The sequence below is a fragment of the Mchenga conophoros genome, linkage group LG12, assembly GCF_057382185.1.
Source record: "Mchenga conophoros isolate Kocher_MC1m ecotype Shallow Benthic linkage group LG12, M_conophoros_male_GT1.1, whole genome shotgun sequence".
Taxonomy (NCBI): domain Eukaryota; kingdom Metazoa; phylum Chordata; class Actinopteri; order Cichliformes; family Cichlidae; genus Mchenga; species Mchenga conophoros.
Genome location: NC_140537.1, coordinates 39,217,838 through 39,234,949, shown reverse-complemented (window position 1 = coordinate 39,234,949; position 17,112 = coordinate 39,217,838). Strand labels below are relative to the sequence as shown.

General features: G+C 44.8%; 1 protein-coding gene and 1 pseudogene across 1 annotated transcript in view; one reads left to right on the top strand and one right to left on the bottom strand.

Moving 5' to 3' along the window:
• The first annotated feature begins 1,387 nt into the window (after positions 1-1,387).
• Positions 1,388-2,303, top strand: LOC146563369 (myosin light polypeptide 6 pseudogene; annotated as a pseudogene).
• Positions 2,304-5,224: 2,921 nt separating this feature from the next.
• The window catches only part of LOC146563368 (regulator of G protein signaling 3-like), a 29,737-nt gene continuing 17,849 nt past the window's right edge, over positions 5,225-17,112 (bottom strand). Inside the window, exons 16-27 of the mRNA XM_085295754.1 lie at positions 17,048-17,087; positions 16,707-16,957; positions 15,843-15,926; positions 12,497-12,608; positions 10,045-10,211; positions 9,390-9,897; positions 9,028-9,251; positions 8,650-8,690; positions 8,475-8,573; positions 8,169-8,230; positions 7,086-7,252; positions 5,225-5,828 (exon numbers count right to left, since the gene is read on the bottom strand). Of these exons, the coding sequence (XP_085151880.1) occupies positions 5,616-5,828; positions 7,086-7,252; positions 8,169-8,230; positions 8,475-8,573; positions 8,650-8,690; positions 9,028-9,251; positions 9,390-9,897; positions 10,045-10,211; positions 12,497-12,608; positions 15,843-15,926; positions 16,707-16,957; positions 17,048-17,087 (1,968 nt within the window). The 3' untranslated portion in view covers positions 5,225-5,615. The remainder of the gene's footprint in view (positions 5,829-7,085; positions 7,253-8,168; positions 8,231-8,474; positions 8,574-8,649; positions 8,691-9,027; positions 9,252-9,389; positions 9,898-10,044; positions 10,212-12,496; positions 12,609-15,842; positions 15,927-16,706; positions 16,958-17,047; positions 17,088-17,112) is intronic.

Here is a 17,112-nt window from a genome sequence, read left to right as displayed (position 1 = left end):
AGACTGAAGGACACAGAGAGCATCATGGGACATCGCCTCTTATCACAGCTGGAATGTTAATGACACATGAGGCCACATCACCTCAGAGATAACGAGACACAAATAAACTGAACTGAAAGGGCCGCAGATAAAAACGGAGGGGAGGTGGTGTTACAGCCTGTGTTTAACCTGATGTAGAGAACTGGTTCCTCCTCAGTGTCTGTCTAGGTGGCGCTCTCACGTGGTGATGGTGCTCACTCAGTATTGCAGCACTCCCTGCTCCTGTTATGAAGCACAGTGATGTTTGTGTAGCTGATTCACCTGAAATTATACCTGTCACAGGTCATCCTGCTAGACCTCAGTGCAGCGTTCGATACTGTCGACCATAAAATCTTATTAGAGCGATTAAAGCAGCTGCAGGTATCACAGGTACTGCGCACTGAGGTTAATGATGGAGGTAAGTTGAACAGGCACAGTCGTCTTATACAAGATTTGAAATGTAAAAAAACAAACAAAACATTTTCAGAATTATTTGTGTCTGTTTTCTTGTTTTGTACTTGAACACTAAAGTAGCTCCAATGAGACGACAGCAGCGGCTCTCAGCTCGTTCATGTTTGATGCCCCTGATTTAGGCAGCATCATTAGAAGACATAGCATACATTTACACTGCTATGCTGATGACACCCAGCTCTATCTGTCCATGAAGCCAGATAACACACACCAATGAGTTAAACTGCAGGAATGTCTTAAAGACATAAAGACCTGGATGGCCGCTAACTTTCTGCTTCTTCATTCAGATCAAACGGAGGTTATTGTACTCGGCCCTGAAAAGCTTAGAAATATGGTATCTAAGCAGATTCTTCCTCTGGATGGCATTACCTTGGCCTCCAGTAACACTGTGAGGAACCTTGGAGTCATTTTTGACCAGGACATGTCCTTCAACGCACATATTAAACAAATATGTAAGACTGCGTTCTTCCATTTGCAGTTAATCCAAGGCAGACAGAGAGAGCAGATTTCTCCTAGATTGGCTTCTCTTTGCAGATAAATCCAGAATGTAATTCAAAATTAAGGGCCTGGTATGCAGAGATTACTTCACAGATTGATGCAGAGGATAGCTGCGCTGTGAAACTGCGCTAAAAACTATTGATTAGCAGGAAACAGAAAAGATCCCAGAGTATGTGAAGGAGGAGGTGGTTTTCACTGATGGAGGCCTGAGGAGAGGTCAGAGGCTCCGGTTCAGACCGGCTCTGCTGCTTCTGGAAGCTTCTTATCTGCAGGCTCTTATCTCCTCTCAGTGTTTCCATTCCAGGTTTCTTCCATCTTTGGTCGCCTCCTCTCTCCTCCCTGCCATTTGCTCCTGGCTCGCTCAGCCCACCGCTGGCTCCTATAAAACACCAGACAGTCACTTTCCATCTCCACCGCCAGTGCTCTGCAGCAACATGCCGCCAAAGAAAGTGGAACCGAAAAAGACAGAGGTGAAGAAGGTGGAGGCAAAGAAGGAAGAGCCTCCTCCTCCAGCAAAGCCCGCGGAGCCGGAGCCAAAACCCCCCGAGGTGGACCTGAAGAGCATCGTGGTGGAGTTCACCCCCGACCAGATCGAGGAGTTCAAAGACGCCTTCGCTCTGTTCGACGAGACGCCAGCCGGCGAGATGAAGATCACCTACGCTCAGTGCGGCGATGTTATGCGGGCGCTGGGACACAACCCCACCAACGAGGAAGTGCTGAAACTGCTGGGGAGGCCGAAGGCGGAGGAGCTGAACGTCAAGCTGCTGGACTTTGACAGCTTCCTGCCCATGCAGCAGCATGTGGCCCGCTCCAAAGAGCAGGGCAACTTCGAGGACTTTGTGGAGGGGCTGAGGGTCTTTGACAAGGAGGGAAACGGCACGGTGATGGGGGCGGAGCTCCGCCACGTCCTCGCCACGCTGGGAGAGAGGATGACTGAGGACGAGGTGGATCGTCTGATGGCGGGACAGGAGGACGCCAATGGGCACATCAACTACACCGAGTTTGTCAAACACATTCTGGCCGGGTAGAAACAGACAGCGACTTTGTCTTCCTCTTCTTCTGTGGTGGACGGAGCGTCTGATGTATGCGAGTTTGTCGTCTCTAATAAAACGTCTTCTCAGTGTGTCTCTGTTTGATGTGATCAGCAGAGTAAGAATCAATGTGAATAAATGAATCGATGGAGGATCATCAATAAATGAATAAATCACTGCCTGCATTCATTTCTCCATGTCCTGCATTAATGTGTTTATTGAGTCATCAGTGATATTACGATTCACTTTGCTCCTCCAAAATAAAACTTGCTCAGGCCTCCTCTTTATGGTGCTCTGCGTCTAATTATTGGGAATGATGAAAACACAAACTTGATGGGCGTGTCCACACAGGTGCTTCAACAGAAACGCCAATGATTGTGTTCCTGTTGCAGCTGGATGTGAGCCTCTCATCGCCTCCTCAGAGCTCCTCTCTCAGTGAGCAGCGAGGAAGGATGCCACCAACACCTGGACGGGGAGGTACCCAACCACGCACACACAGAAACACCCTCATTAAGACAAACAAATACAAAAATGGGCATTTAAAATATTTCACGCAAAAACAAAAAAGGAAATCAAACAAAGGGAAGAAATGAAGACGTAAAACTACAAGTAACCGACTCAAAGGTTTGTTCACGGGGTGTAGTTACGATGATCTGTGTCGGTGTATCATGACAAAGGTTCTGGCCTCCCCACACTGGCCTCCAATTGAATTTAGGATCCATTTGAAATGCTTTTACTGGTTTTTAAAACCTGAAATGGTCCAGCGCCTGTATATTAGCCCCACGTCCCCCTCAGTTGCTCAGCTGAGCAGCTGTTGCTCTCAGTCACTAAATCGTGGCTGAAACTTAGAGACGAGCGTCCTCTACTGTGGCCCTGAAGCTTTGGGGTGATCTTCCTCTTCAGATCAGGCCTTTTTATTGGCTGGCCTTTGACTCAGTGTGTAACTAACAGAGGTGTGGACTCGAGTCACATGACTTGGACTCGAGTCAGACTCGAGTCATTAATTTTATGACTTTAGACTTGACTTGAAAAAATGTTCTAAGACTTGTGACTTGACTTAGACTTTTACACCAATGACTTGGGACTTGAATTGGACTTGATATTTCACCCCAAATATAAAATTTAACATTCATATTATATAGAGATTGAAAATGTGACGTCATTCACGGGTAGAACCGCAAAGGATTCTGGGAACTCGTGGCAAGTGGTACTAGCGCACGCAGGCTTTCAATTAAAATCAGTTATACAGCGATAAAAAGAAACACAAAAATGTCAAGAAGCTGTTGTATTATTAACTGCAATAGCCGGTCACATGACAGCCACGGGAAGCCGACGGGTAAAGAGATCGGTTGTTATCGGATTACGTCGTTGAAGAGAAATTGTTCGAGCCATGTTTCCGAAGTAACAAAGAGGCGACTGGATTGCAGCCATTCAAAGACCAAATATAACGTCCCAGAACACTCCAGCTCACAGGTTAGTCTGCTCCAAGCATTTACACAAAGGTCAGTCTGCTGTTGTAGTTAATGCGTCATTTTTCTTAACATAATTGGTGATATAGGTTACAAGCAAGTCTGGCGCTGAACAGAAATGGTCGCGCTATGCTCCTTTATTTATTGTGCATAAATAGTGAATTGTCCTGACACAATATTGCGTTTCGCTTCTGTTATTATGGTACATTGACAAAAACATATACTTTTATTCACAGGATAAAACAGGTTTTTTGTATCACTAATTGCCCAGTACGATTACAGCATACAGTATTATTGTCACTGCTACATTTCTGTGATGCTACCAGAAATTATTTCCACTACTAATTAATTACCGTTGAGCTCAAAGGTCCTATTAATAAACGGTTAACGAATGTGTATTTATGACGACGATTTGTGAGACTGGTAAACTTATGATACGTACGATGGTCTTTCGTTCTACACGTGCATTTCAAGGTCCTGCACCCATCCGGCGGTAAACTGTACCTGGGCTTGTTGCAGTGACCGGAAGTTACTAAACTTCATGAGTGTATGCGCTCACACCAAGAACCGTATGATTATAAATATGCATATAAATATGCTACGATGAGATAGCTGACTTCATCTAACTAGCAAATGTTGTCCAGGCTACGTTGGTGATACAGTTTTTTTTAATGTGTATGATATTTTTGTCATGCGATTTTAAAGCCGGTCCTACAACCGCATCCAAGAATAACATGCAGCTTATCTCAGAACTGTCGGTGAAAATTATTCTTGGAGCTAGGTTTAATTGAGCTGCATTTTAAAGAGGTGCAATTTCACAATTTGTGTATATTTTCTAAGTTCACTATTTTGTCATGTGTTGAGAAAAACACAGATTTTAAAATTACATGGTCTAATATTTACATTTAGCATAACTGCAACATTATTTTTTCATTGTTTTTTTTTTAAAGACTCGAAAGGACTTGAAATTCAAAGTTTCAGACTTGTGACTTGACTCGGACTTTTACACCAGTGACTTGAGACTCGACTCTGACTTGCCTGACATTACTTGAGACTTGACTTGAGACTTGAGGATAAAGACTTGAGACTTACTTGAGACTTGCAAAACAATGACTTGGTCCCACCTCTGGTAACTAACACTGTTATTTTACTGTTATGTATTTACTGTACTTTTTATATTTCTGCTGTACAGCCATGTGCTGTTTTTAAAGTGCTATATACATGAATTATGGTTTGGCATGTTTGCTGCATCTCTTTCAGACTCTTTGCATCCATTAAAGGTGGAGTTCACGTTTGTAAAGACACCACCTTCATTTCATTTCCTGTGGACTGTGAAGATTCAACACCTCGACTGGTGGAATTATCTTCAGTACTCTCAGCACTCATTACAAAAAAGTGATTTCAAACACCTCTGACAGCCAGATACCAGCAGGTGCTGCTCCACCTGCACACACCTGGTCTCCATCACTGAGAACCTGAACCGTAGGAAGCACCAGCTGAAGTCTGCGCTCTGTTATCACGACTTAAAGACTAAATAATGAACTTCAAGGTCATTCGGTCTGTTTTATTAGATTTTCAGGTTATTGTTGAATCAGTTAAAACTGTTCAGCGTGATAATCAAACAGCAGCAGGTGAATCCGTCACTCAACCTGCTTCACCTGTGCAGCCTGCCGGTGTCAGACTTCCTGCTGGATGGAGGGGAGTCACAGAAGAGGAAACAGGAGGTCTGACACCTGATGTGACATCAGTCAGCTTTAATCAGAGATACATCAGTTAGCCGTTAGCTAAAAACATGAATCAGAGTCTGCTCTGGAATCAACGACATGCAGCCGAGGCTGAAAGTCCTGCCGATGTTTAACCTGTGAGCAAGGCTTCACCTGGGTCACGAGAAGGCATAAAGGATAACACCTAACAGTCTAAAGATGGCATCTCATTTCAAGCTCAAGGTCAGAGGCCATGTTTTTCTCACACGGACGGGTTAAATGTTTTTAGATAAACAAAGATCAGCAAAAAAAGAAGATTAGCGTAAGAATCAAGTTGTTTAACATGAAAAGGGTAAATGTCCCAAAACACTCAATACTACATCTCCCAGAATGCTACTGAGAGATTTGTTCAACCAGTCGGAAGCTCAGATCAACCCCTCGTCTCTGGTTGGTCGGATCCGCTGCTCTGTGTTGTGACTGGCCAGCTGGGTGTAGAGGCGGGACTTGAGGAATCGTGGGTAACTGTCCGTCTCCATCAGGTTGAAAATCTGCTCCTGCGCCAGTTGGAAGGAGGCGGAGCTAACGCCAAGGCGCAGGCTCTGATTGGTTGCCTCTCTGATGGCAGAGTCCACATTGACCTTGAAAAAAAGCAGCTGTGTCAAATGAGCAGGTGGACCAACATGTTTGATTACAAGTCTTTACTTTAATACAACGATCAATAAAGCTTTCGATTTTCCGAAAGCATAAAGTGCCATTACATCTATATGCAGATGACTGCCAGCTCTACTTACCTTTTAGTCATGCTGATAGTCTCCCAACTGGACCTCTGCTTGACTGCCTTACTGATGTCAAAGCATGGATGGCAAAAAACGTTTTAAATTTTAATGATCGGAAGACAGAAGCAATTTTATTTGGCCCAAATCGTTCTTCTCATACTCTGGATGTTGATCTTGCAGCTTTGACTTCCCAACTAAAGAGCTCGATCACAAATCTCGGAGTTAAAATTGATTCTGCACTCACCTTTGATGACCATGTAAACGGGGTGGTAAAATCAGCATTTTATCAACTCAGACGTTTATCAAAGGTTAAGCTCCTTCTTTCCAAGCGTGACTTGGAAAGCGTTATTCATGCCTTTATTACCTCACGTTTAGATTATTGTAATTCTCTTTTAACAGGGGTTGGGCAGGGCACTTTGTCACGCTTGCAATTAGTGCAAAATGCTGCGGCACGATTTTTAACTGGTAGAAGAAAATTTGATCACATCACTCCGATTTTGGCCTCTTTACACTGGCTTCCAATTGAATTCAGGATCAGTTTTAAAGTCCTTTTATTGGCTTTTAAATCTCTAAATGGTCTGGCACCTGCTTATTTGTCTGACTTGTTGAAGCCCCACGTCCCCACTCGTTCCCTTCGGTCAGCTGAGCAGTTGCTGCTTTCGGTCCCAAAGTCACGGCTGAAACTTAGAGGAGACCGAGCGTTCTCTGTTGCAGCGCCGATGCTTTGGAATAACCTTCCTCTCCATATTAGACAGGCTGCATCAGTGCCAGTTTTTAAGTCTTTATTAAAAACCTATTTTTATTCCCTGGCTTTTAACTCTGTAGGTAACTGACATTTTTATTTTTTATTGTTTTTTAACTTTATTGCTATGTCTGGTTTTATTACTATGTGCATATTAGTATTGTACAGCACTTTGGTCTACCAGGTGTGTTTTTAAAGTGCTATATAAATAAATAAATGATGATGATGATGAAAGTAAACAACCTGATGGTTTCAGGTATGAATTTAACCGAGCCTCTGGACTGTAATGACATCATCGTTGGAGGAATGCTTCATCACCATATTAGGAAAAAAACAACCAAAAAACACACATCAATCGGAGCTCAGACACATGGTACCTGTCTCGATGCAGTCGTAGAAATAAAGTGGTCGTAGATTTTTGCAGCTCTGGCAGCCATCTTGTTGGAGGGACGTGTCTTTTTAAACCTCTCCACAGCCAACCAGAAGTCCAGGTTCTCTTCACTGAACTCTGACCTCAGGAAGTGACGGAACACCGTCAGACCATCTGACCAATTAGAAAAGAGAAGCACGCCATTAATCTGGTGCCAAAAGGTTTATTCTGTCCATCTGGACGTTTCAATGGGAGAAATATTTCATCATCATCATCATCATCAGGGGATGTCTTCAGTCTCAGCTGACTGCAGGTCTCAACCTTATAAACAGGACATTTGCAAGACCAAAGCTAGGAAGATCATGATGGACCATCCCAACAAAGGACTCTTCTCACTGTTGAGGTCTGGGAAGCGCTTCCACTCCCTTAAGGCCAAAACAGAGAGAATGAGGAGGAGCTTCTTCCCCCAGGCTATTCGGCCCTGAACCAGGTGTAGGACTGGACTCTCCCACACATCACATCACCACACGCACTCTGGTTTTTCTTCATGCACACTTCCTATAATTTATAATCTCTTTCTGCTATTTGCACATTTTTACTGTAAATTTCTAAGTTAAATCTGTAAATTTTGTAATAACCTGTAAATTGTAAATACTGTAAAACCACTGTCATCTAATGGTCGGGCATTGCACAGCTACAAGCATTTCACCTCATGTCATACTGTGTATGGCTGTGTGTGTGACAAATACAAATTTGACATTTGCACAATGACTGAAAAAAGCAGCACTGAATGAACAATGGGCTGGGAGGTCAGCTTGTGATCATTAATATGCAAAGTGTCATGACTATTGATCAGAGACCACTGATCAATCACTGATCAGTGGTCTTTGATCAATAGTTGTTGGTTCGTCACTTGATGAGCGATGAAACGTTTCTCCCACTGAAACGTCCAGGTGAACACAATCAACCTCAATCTACTTACCTGGATGATTGAGCATGCATCAAGACATTAATCTAGTGGAGAGGCGTTTCTCATGCTGGCTCCTCCCCTTATTGGTTAAATTGGTTAAACACAAACAGGAAGTCTTACACTGATTGGACAGCAGGGACTCCAGACTCTCCGCCCACCTCAGCACCTCCTTTGCAGACGGTCTGGAAAACAAAACAAACGCATCTCAGGAAAACCTGCATTTCCTCTAACATCCACCAGAGGCTCTGAAGTCGAGCTTCATTCAGACTGTGATGTCACCTCCACACCACTGCTGTTAGGGCAGAAACACCGACATGCTTGGCCGTGATCACCTGGAGATTTTACTCTGATTAGTTATGACCTGTGATAATCTGCTGCCTTTCCTGACCTGCAGGTGAGTCTAGTTCGGGTTCAGGTCCGAGTTACCTGTTATTTTTCAGCGCTTTCTCCAAACTGCTTCCATGGACACCAGCGCCATTTTTCCACATTCGCAGAAACGCCAGGCGGCTTCGAACATCAGCTGCTCTGAGGAGACAACGAGGACCAATCAGAGCGAGAGGAAACAACACCAGACAAAACAACAGTGTGCTTGTTTACGTACAGAGTTTTCTTCTTCAGCTGTCGGTTTCTGGGTTCTCCAGCCTGAAAAACAAACAAAAACACTTTGTTAGAACCGAAGAACCCGAGCTGTACCGGTCTCTAACCCCAGGATCTTCCTCTGCACGTGTTCAAACCACTCCCACAGTAAATCTCCCTTTTACACTCGTCATTAACCTGGGCCTCAACCAATCAGCTTGTAGATTGTCTTATTAACGATTTGCACGTCTGATTTGACACCAGATGCCGTCCTGGTGCAGTCGCCCCGTTTGCCTGGGGCTAACTCTGACATGCAGCACAATGATCAACCTGCTGCTATGCGTTGTGTAGTCACATGACGCTGGTTCGCGGTTCTGTGGTCAAAGCCGGTTCTGGTCCCTACCTTGGTCCCGTTGAGCAGCATCAGCATTTGGTGCAGAGACCCCCCCTCTCCGGTCAGCTGCTTCCTCAGAGTGTGGGGGGAGGGGGCTCGGGAGGCGGGGCTCGAGTTGGGGCTGAGGTCAAAGTTCACAGGACGGGTGAGGCGGTGGATGGTGCTGTCGGACAGGAAGTGGGGCGATTGAGGTTCTCGCAGCAGAGAACCCTCGGAGAACGAGCGACGTAGGACTGAAACAGGAGAAAATCCATCAAACTGGGAACGTTTCCACCTGCAGCGGCTCTAAACCAGCTTCATCCTGCTTACCTCACATCCTCCACTCCCCCAACTCAAGACTTTTGACTTTCTTTCAGAGCACTTGAACTCACCTGGTGGTCTGAAGATAAACTTCTCTTCCTCCTCGTCACGGTCACTCTCCTGGTTCATGTTGAAGTGGTGAGGGCTGAGCAGGAAGCCCCGCCCCCCGACACCACCCGCGTTCTCTGAAGTCTCTGAGGCACTCTCCCCCTCCCCCTGTTGCCGCTCCTCCACCTCCTCTTCCTCCCGTCTCCTCTTCCTCCTCTCCTCTTCCTCTTCTGCTCCTGCTCTCTCCTTCCAGATAGGACTCCTTAGAGTGGAGGAGGGACGGTGAGGTGAAGGGAGGAGCTGAGCTGAGGAGATGATGTTCCTGGAAGGTGGTGAGGAGGAGTAGGGAGAAAGAAGGGAGACGGGAGCAGGAGGAAGAGTGGAGGAGGAGAAGGGAGCACTGGGGGAGTAAGAAGATGGGGAGGGAGGTCTAAGGGAGTCACAGAGCGAAGAGTAAGGAGATGAAGGACAATAGAGGGGGTCAGACTGCCCGAGAGAGAGGAAGCCAAAGTCTGAGGGGAGGTCTGACAGCTGGGGGGAGGAGGAGGAGGAGGAGGAGAGGACTTAAATTGTGTGGGAAAAGCTTTGAGTATTTCATGTGTTTGGCGACCTCTGCTGGACACACGTGTGAACTGGCCCTCTTCCTGCTTTCTGTGACTACCTGGACAGGTGTTGTACCTGCTGGGTGTGTGTGGCCTCCGTGGTGACGAGCTGCAGCTGGATGTTATCGTGGAGACACAGGCTGACTCGGACCTTCTGCTCGATGCTGAACGCCTCCAGGCTGAAGAGGCGGCGGCGGCTCGGAGCGCTCTGCAGGAAGTACAGGTGGAGCGGCTCCGACAGAGCTGCCACACACACACACAGAGAAACGTCAAATGGAGAGTCCTCTTCACTGAATCATATCTGTTATTAATCTCTCTGTCTTCCACAGCATGTCTTTATCCTGTCTTCCTTCTCTCACCCCAACCGGTCGCAGCAGATGGCCCCGCCCCTCCCTGAGGTTTCTTCCTGTTAAAAGCAGGGTTGGGACTAACGCGTTATTAAGTAACGCGTTAGAGTAACTACGTTATTATTGTGGTAACGAGCACGGTAACTAGTTATTATGCCAAAACCGGGAACGCGTTACTCGTTACTGGGATTTAGATAAGCTCGTTATTCGTTACTTCGTGTGGAGGCTATCGCGGAGCTTCCACAGATTCAATAACATTAAGTGGTGGAGGCCAGCAGGTGGATGAAGGAAAAGGGAGGCAGGAGGAGAGACCCGAAGCGGCTGCTGGTCCGAGTGTCAGGTGAACTGAAGTTCAGGTAAGAAGTTATGACCTGCAGTCTGTCTGGGTCAGATATGAACCAGGTTTAGGTGGAGTTTATTTTCGTTGTGCTGACTTTTTCGTACTGCGTGCTAGCTAGCATGACGGAGTTTCTATACAGCTGGGTGGTGCTATGTTACTGATGTTGAACTTTAATAATTAACCTTATGAACAAAATAGAGTTTCCAACCGTCCCGTAAAAAACGGAATCATCTTGTATTCAGAGAAAATATCTTATTGAGGTGAAAAGGAACAGTTTGTCCCGGACTTCAGCTACAATGAAAAAGGCACAAAGCTGGAGTTATTCTGTCTTTACGCTGCACAGCTGCCTCTTCTTCTTTCATTCTCCCCCCTCCCTCTCCTGTTTCTACTTCAATCATGAAACTGATCAATGATCAGCTGATCGTCTCTCTTGTTTGTTTATCGCCCACTTTGCGCCGAAAGAGGAAACCAGCGGATGTCACGCTAAACAACAGCAGCACGTTTAAGCTTGATCAGCTGTTGTTAGAATTTATTTAATATTAATTTCTAGTATCAGCTGATGTTTGCTGGAGCCACAGCTGTAAAGCTGCTGGTCATGATGTCAGTTTGGATATGTGGTGAGAGGGAAACATGAAGATGAAAACAGGAGATGTCCTTACTGGATCATCAGAGCTGTGATGGAGAAACAGGTTTACCTTTCAGGTGACATGAATGAGTTGAAGGGAAGTTATGAACTGTTTCTGAGAGACAAATAACACCAGGATCCTTTTCTAAGCAGCTGACAGCTGGTAACTGTGCAGGGGCGGGTCTAGCAAAGTGTTGCCAGGGGGCCAGGTAGGGCATTAACAGGGAGAGGGGGGCACAAAGAAATACTTTTCTTTCTTATTCTCATTTAAAATGTCTCACTTTTAATAAATAATTATCTGAATCTTACAACAAACGATTGATAGATTGATGCATATATACCATCAGAACAGTGAACATCACTGTCACAACAGTGTTTGTTTTCATTCAAAGGCTTTATGATTTTTCCTATAATGGCGGCCGGTCTATAGTCAAAATGCCCGGGCCAATTTTTCTGTCCCAGTCCAGCCCTGTATGCAGCTCATCTGCAGTCTGGTGTTTCCTACATCTTCCTATTCAGAAGCAGAATTTCTGAGTTCTGAGTACAATCAAAGCACCACGACTGCAGTTTTTGTGTTGGATGTAAAAAGCAGGCTAGGATAGAATCAGGTGTGGGATTTCTCTCATGGAAATGCGCACATTATTTTTTCCTTTCTATTGGTGGCACAGTGCACTTGTGGCAAGTAAGCAAGCTAGAAGACTGGCTGGGTATCCAGTTACGGAAGCAACACATTAACAAGAGAATTCTGAGTAAAACCAAAGTTACTTTCCCTAGTAACTAGTTACTCTGAAAGTAACGAGTAACTTGAAGTAACTGAGTTACTTTTTGATAGAAGTAACTAGTAATGTAACTAAGTTACTAATTTAAAGTAACTTACCCAACACTGGTTAAAAGGGAGTTTTTCCTTCCCACTGTTGCCACAGTGCTTGCTCATGATTGTTGGGTTTTTCTCTGTATGTATTATTGTAGTGTCTACCTTACAATATAAAGCGCCTTCAGGCGACTGTTGTTGTGATTTGGTGCTGTATAAATAAAGTTAAATTGAACAGGTTATAGTGCTGTTGATACTTTACTTGGTCAATCAGCTGACAACGAACCAGGAAATGAAAATCAAATGTGGATTACAACAATGTGTTCTGACATTAAACAGAAACCTGCCAGCTGTAGGTTACAGAGAAAAACCGATGCTCAGAGATGACAGTGAACGCAGCATTACCCTCTCTGAGCTTCAATGTGTTCAGGAACACCGGACTCTGCAGGACGTTACAGCGTCCAGCTTCATCCTCTCTGGTAAGTAGCAGCAGGTCAGTGTAGATCAACACGGTCACCTGAAACACACACACACCACTGTCAGCACAATAAAATGTGTACTTGTAGTTCTTCTTCTCATCGACCTGTTTCTTCATTTGCACACAACACTGTGACCTTTGACCTAGGGCTGGGCGATATGACCCAAAATTCATATCTCGATATTTTTTTAAAGCCATAAAGTAAGAACAAAAAGAGAGTTCTTAGTCAAAGCTGTTTTATTAACATACAGCACAGATGTACATGAAAAAACTACTCAAACATAAATTATGAGCATTTATTAAATAATAATGCTCCATAAATAAAAGAAAACGATGTTGTTTTTGTGCATAACAAAGAGCTCACAATTGTGCAGTCAAAATGTAAACGAAAAGATGCTGAGCATAATAACAAAGATTTCACAATTCGTGACTGACAGCCTGGAGTTTGAAATCCGCTTCATAACCGTGTCTCTTAACAGGTGCCATTTATGGTCCTTATACACAAACAATACGGTAATATTATGTTGAAGCACAGTACGTATCACTCCGCGAGGCTCCTCGGCAGCCGTAATGCTCCGACAATCCATCAAGCTGCTGCAGCTCCGTAGCAAAGTCGAACTAAAACATTTTTTAACAGATTGCTGAGCGCCGTGCTCCACAGAAAATCGGTTCGCGGTCATCAAGCACAACCAGAATTCATACATAAGGCGTGCAGTCGATTTTTGAGAAAATGAAAGGATTTCAGGCCGTGCATGGCGTTAGCGTGGTTAGCTCGTTAACATGTTGACGCCGTCCAGCCCCACGCACGGGGCGATCCGCAGTAACTCGTTAACGGAGATTAACAAATTTCCCACGTGTGGGACTAATAAAGGTTATCTTATCTTATTTGCCGTGTCCATCTTGTCATTGCCTGCAGGTGAAGCTATGGGGGAGGCGGAGTTGTGTTCAGTGAAGGAGAGGCGAGGCCGAGTAACGTTGCGTAGAGACAAAAGTGGACGAAAGAGAGGCAAACTTGTGGTTCCACAACTATAATTATAACGTAGCATAGACTATATCGATATAAACGATATTGTCACATCTTATATCTCGTATAAAAATATATCGATATTTTTAAAAAACTGGATATATCGCACAGCCCTACTTTGACCCTGAGGTATGTCCTCAGAGTTCACAGACCATCACCGCCGTGTTCATTCTGCTCAGTAACAATGTTTAAATGCTTATAAACCATCTTCCTTTTCCTCATCATCAGGTCGTGTTTATGGACCGCCGGCTTCGCCACGCTCTTCCTGCACTAACACATGTAACTGAGAGTCGGAGGCAGAGCGACGTCTGACCTCCACCTTTACTGAAAGTATGAAACTAAAACACAGCAAATTCCCAGATGTGTGTAAATGGATGGGAGGAGGAAACTGATCCTGGTTCAGCTCTGAGGTCGGTGTGTCCTTCAGGATCAGGTTCAGTCTGCAGAACCAGACGTTTCTCAGAAACATCGATGGGAACACAACGACCAGCACTGCATTATCAGCCGTAAGGTTAGAATGGCTCCAGAAGCGCAGCCAGTGAGGATCGATAAGTGATATCCATAATGGAAGCTTAATCGCTAAATTTTTATCAATTCCCATCAGCAAACCCATCAGTCCTCAGCAAACAGGAGATGTCCTCCATTTGTCTCCTCAGATATCCGAGGACACACAGCCCAGAGAGTTTACCGCTAACAGCTCTTTGGGAAACACCTTGTTGGAGTAAAAATACTATTTTATGTCAAACTGTGTTATCTTTGCATTTTTCATCATTTCAGCTAAAGAAATGGAAACAGGGTGATTGTGTGACAGGCTGTGGGTAACAGGTTTAAACCTTTGGAGACCTGAGAACTGAAACTCCAAGCACGACATCCCAGTGCACCTCAGCCTCAGCCTCCCAAACACAAACTCACCGTGTCCACTGTCAAGTATATATTTGTATAGCATGTTTAAAGACATCAAGTGTCGGCCAAAGTGCTGAACAGAGGGACAATCTAATCAAATACAAGAAAGAATGAAGATGAATGAGGTAAATTATTTATCTCGTGATTAAACATCCACATACATACACACTTGTCTATACATGTGTATATATATAAGAGGGAGGGAAGACTGTTGCAGAGTCTCGGAGCGGCGGTGGAGAAAGCCTTCATCACCTATGGATTTTAACTGGGAGTGTGGGACCAGTAAAAGCATCTTACTGGAGGAACGCAGAGTTCGAGTGGGTAGGGGTGCAGGCTACTCGATCAATAGTGTGTCAGCTGCCCCAGGACCGCCTCTAAAGGTGTCTGTTTAGTTAGAGTTCCAGGACTGTTGGTGGTACTCAGGGCTGCATACGTGCAGTATATTTACAGGCAGTGTTGGGAAGGTTACTTTTAAAATGTATTCCATTACAGATTACAGATTACATGCCCTAAAATGTATTCTGTAACGTATTCCGAATACGTTACTCAATGAGAGTAACGTATTCGGAATACTTTGGATTACTTAAGATATTATCACGCTGTTTACAACTACGTGAATGTGATTTATTACTATTACTGAAGGGACTAATACGGGTTCGTGTCGGGCTGGTAGCTGAAAACGAGCTTTACTTTGTTGTCTGGATCAACTCTGCTTGCCAGAGACAGAGAGAGGCGTTGAAAGGCTGCTCCAACGGAGCTTATTGTTTCAGAGGAAACACGAACACAGCGTACAGTCGAGTCTTAACAGCTTACTTACAGCTGGGCTCATCAGGCTCTCTGTTTGGCTGCAGTGGTTATTATTATATTTACATGCTTCCAGCTCCCGTTTCTGCTCGGTGACAGCTCGTACTTTTCCTTTTTCTCCCTCCGCGCTCACAGACACATAACGGGTACAGCAGTCCATTCTCCCTGCAGCACGGACTACACTGCTCATCAGGCTGCATTCTGCCTGTTAGCTTAGCACAACAACAACAAAAAGGCCTCTCTCACCCAGGAAACACGCAGAGAGAGAGCTTCACCCTGTAACCATGGCAACCGTAACACTGCCGCCTGGAACAACAGAACGTAGCTGTCAAACAAACCCAAACAGTCCTGACCCGCCACAACATGAAACAGGGAAGTACCGCAGTGTAATCCATTTATTTCAACAAAGTAACTGTATTCTGAATACCACCTTTTTAAACGGTAACTGTAACGGAATACAGTTACTCATATTTTGTATTTTAAATACGTAACGGCGGCACATGTATTCCGTTACTCCCCAACACTGTTTACAGGGGTGTTACCTTTGCAGGCAGCAGGTCGGCTTGGTGCAGGATCATCTCTTCAGACATCAGCAGCGCTCTGTCTGGACTGCAGAGATCGAGAGGCTGAAACAACAACAACACACATGTAAACAAAAGCAAACCACACAAACACAAACACCGTTTTGCTCCTCTGTAGCTGACGGTTGCCCACTGTCAGTCGCCCTCCTCATTACTGTTATTTACCTTTGTTTATGCAAGTAATCCCCATGGAGACTCAATGTCCCGTTACAGGACAGACCTGTTCTCCTTATTTCAGACCATTTCAATTAAGTTCCCCGGCCCTCTCTGCCACACTTTATTCTGCCTTTCATACTGTCGTCACCGCATCTCCTCCTGTTTCTAAACATTCCTGAATTCAGCTTGGATCAAGTAAGGGGGTCCTGTATGCACGGGAGGACAGGTCCATCTGGGCCATGCTGTGTGAGAGAGGTTTTCTCTTCATCATTGTAGAGTCTCCATAAAGAGATCTGTAATGACTGTTATAATGAACAAAATAAAATAAAAAAAGGCTGTAACTCTGTTCTGGGTTAGAGCTTAATGGGGCGGATAAAGATCAGAATCAGATGGGGTTTTATTGCCAAATGTTGAGCAGGTTTACAACATTAGGAAATTGCTGCGGTACTTAGTGCAAACATACTGTCAGACAACACTTAAATAAACATAAAAAAATAAAAATAAAAGTGCTAAGTAGATAGATAGATAGATAGATAGATAGATAGATAGATAGATAGATAGATAGATAGATGCTCTAAGAGTTTCTGGGTTTGTTCAGGACCCTGGAGCTCTGGGCACTGGATTTGTTTTGGTTCAGTTTAAAGACTCCGGACCTGGATTGGTTCTGACCTGGACAAAAATAGGGAAGATGACGGTTTTGGGCGCCATGGTGACGTAGGTTCCATATCCTGAGCAGGGCACATGTGACTGAACGATGGTGCAATTCTGGTAGTTGCCATAGTTTCTGGGCGGGGCCGAAGATGTGGAGGAAAGAGGTGGAGGCAGGGTGGAGATTTGCCTGGTAAAAGGTCTCTGTAACGACCCCAAACACGAGTCGTGGAGGACGTTCGGACCTCTGGGGCGAGTCTGGTACAGATGTCCTGGATAACCACAAATGACACGATTAAATAATCATAATATTTACGAGCACTTTGCATATGGATGAATAATATTCAGAGTGGAAGTCGTACCGATCGACCCAGTCCTGTCGTGATAAACTGGTTGCAGCAGCTGGAGAGGAAGAGAACATTTATTT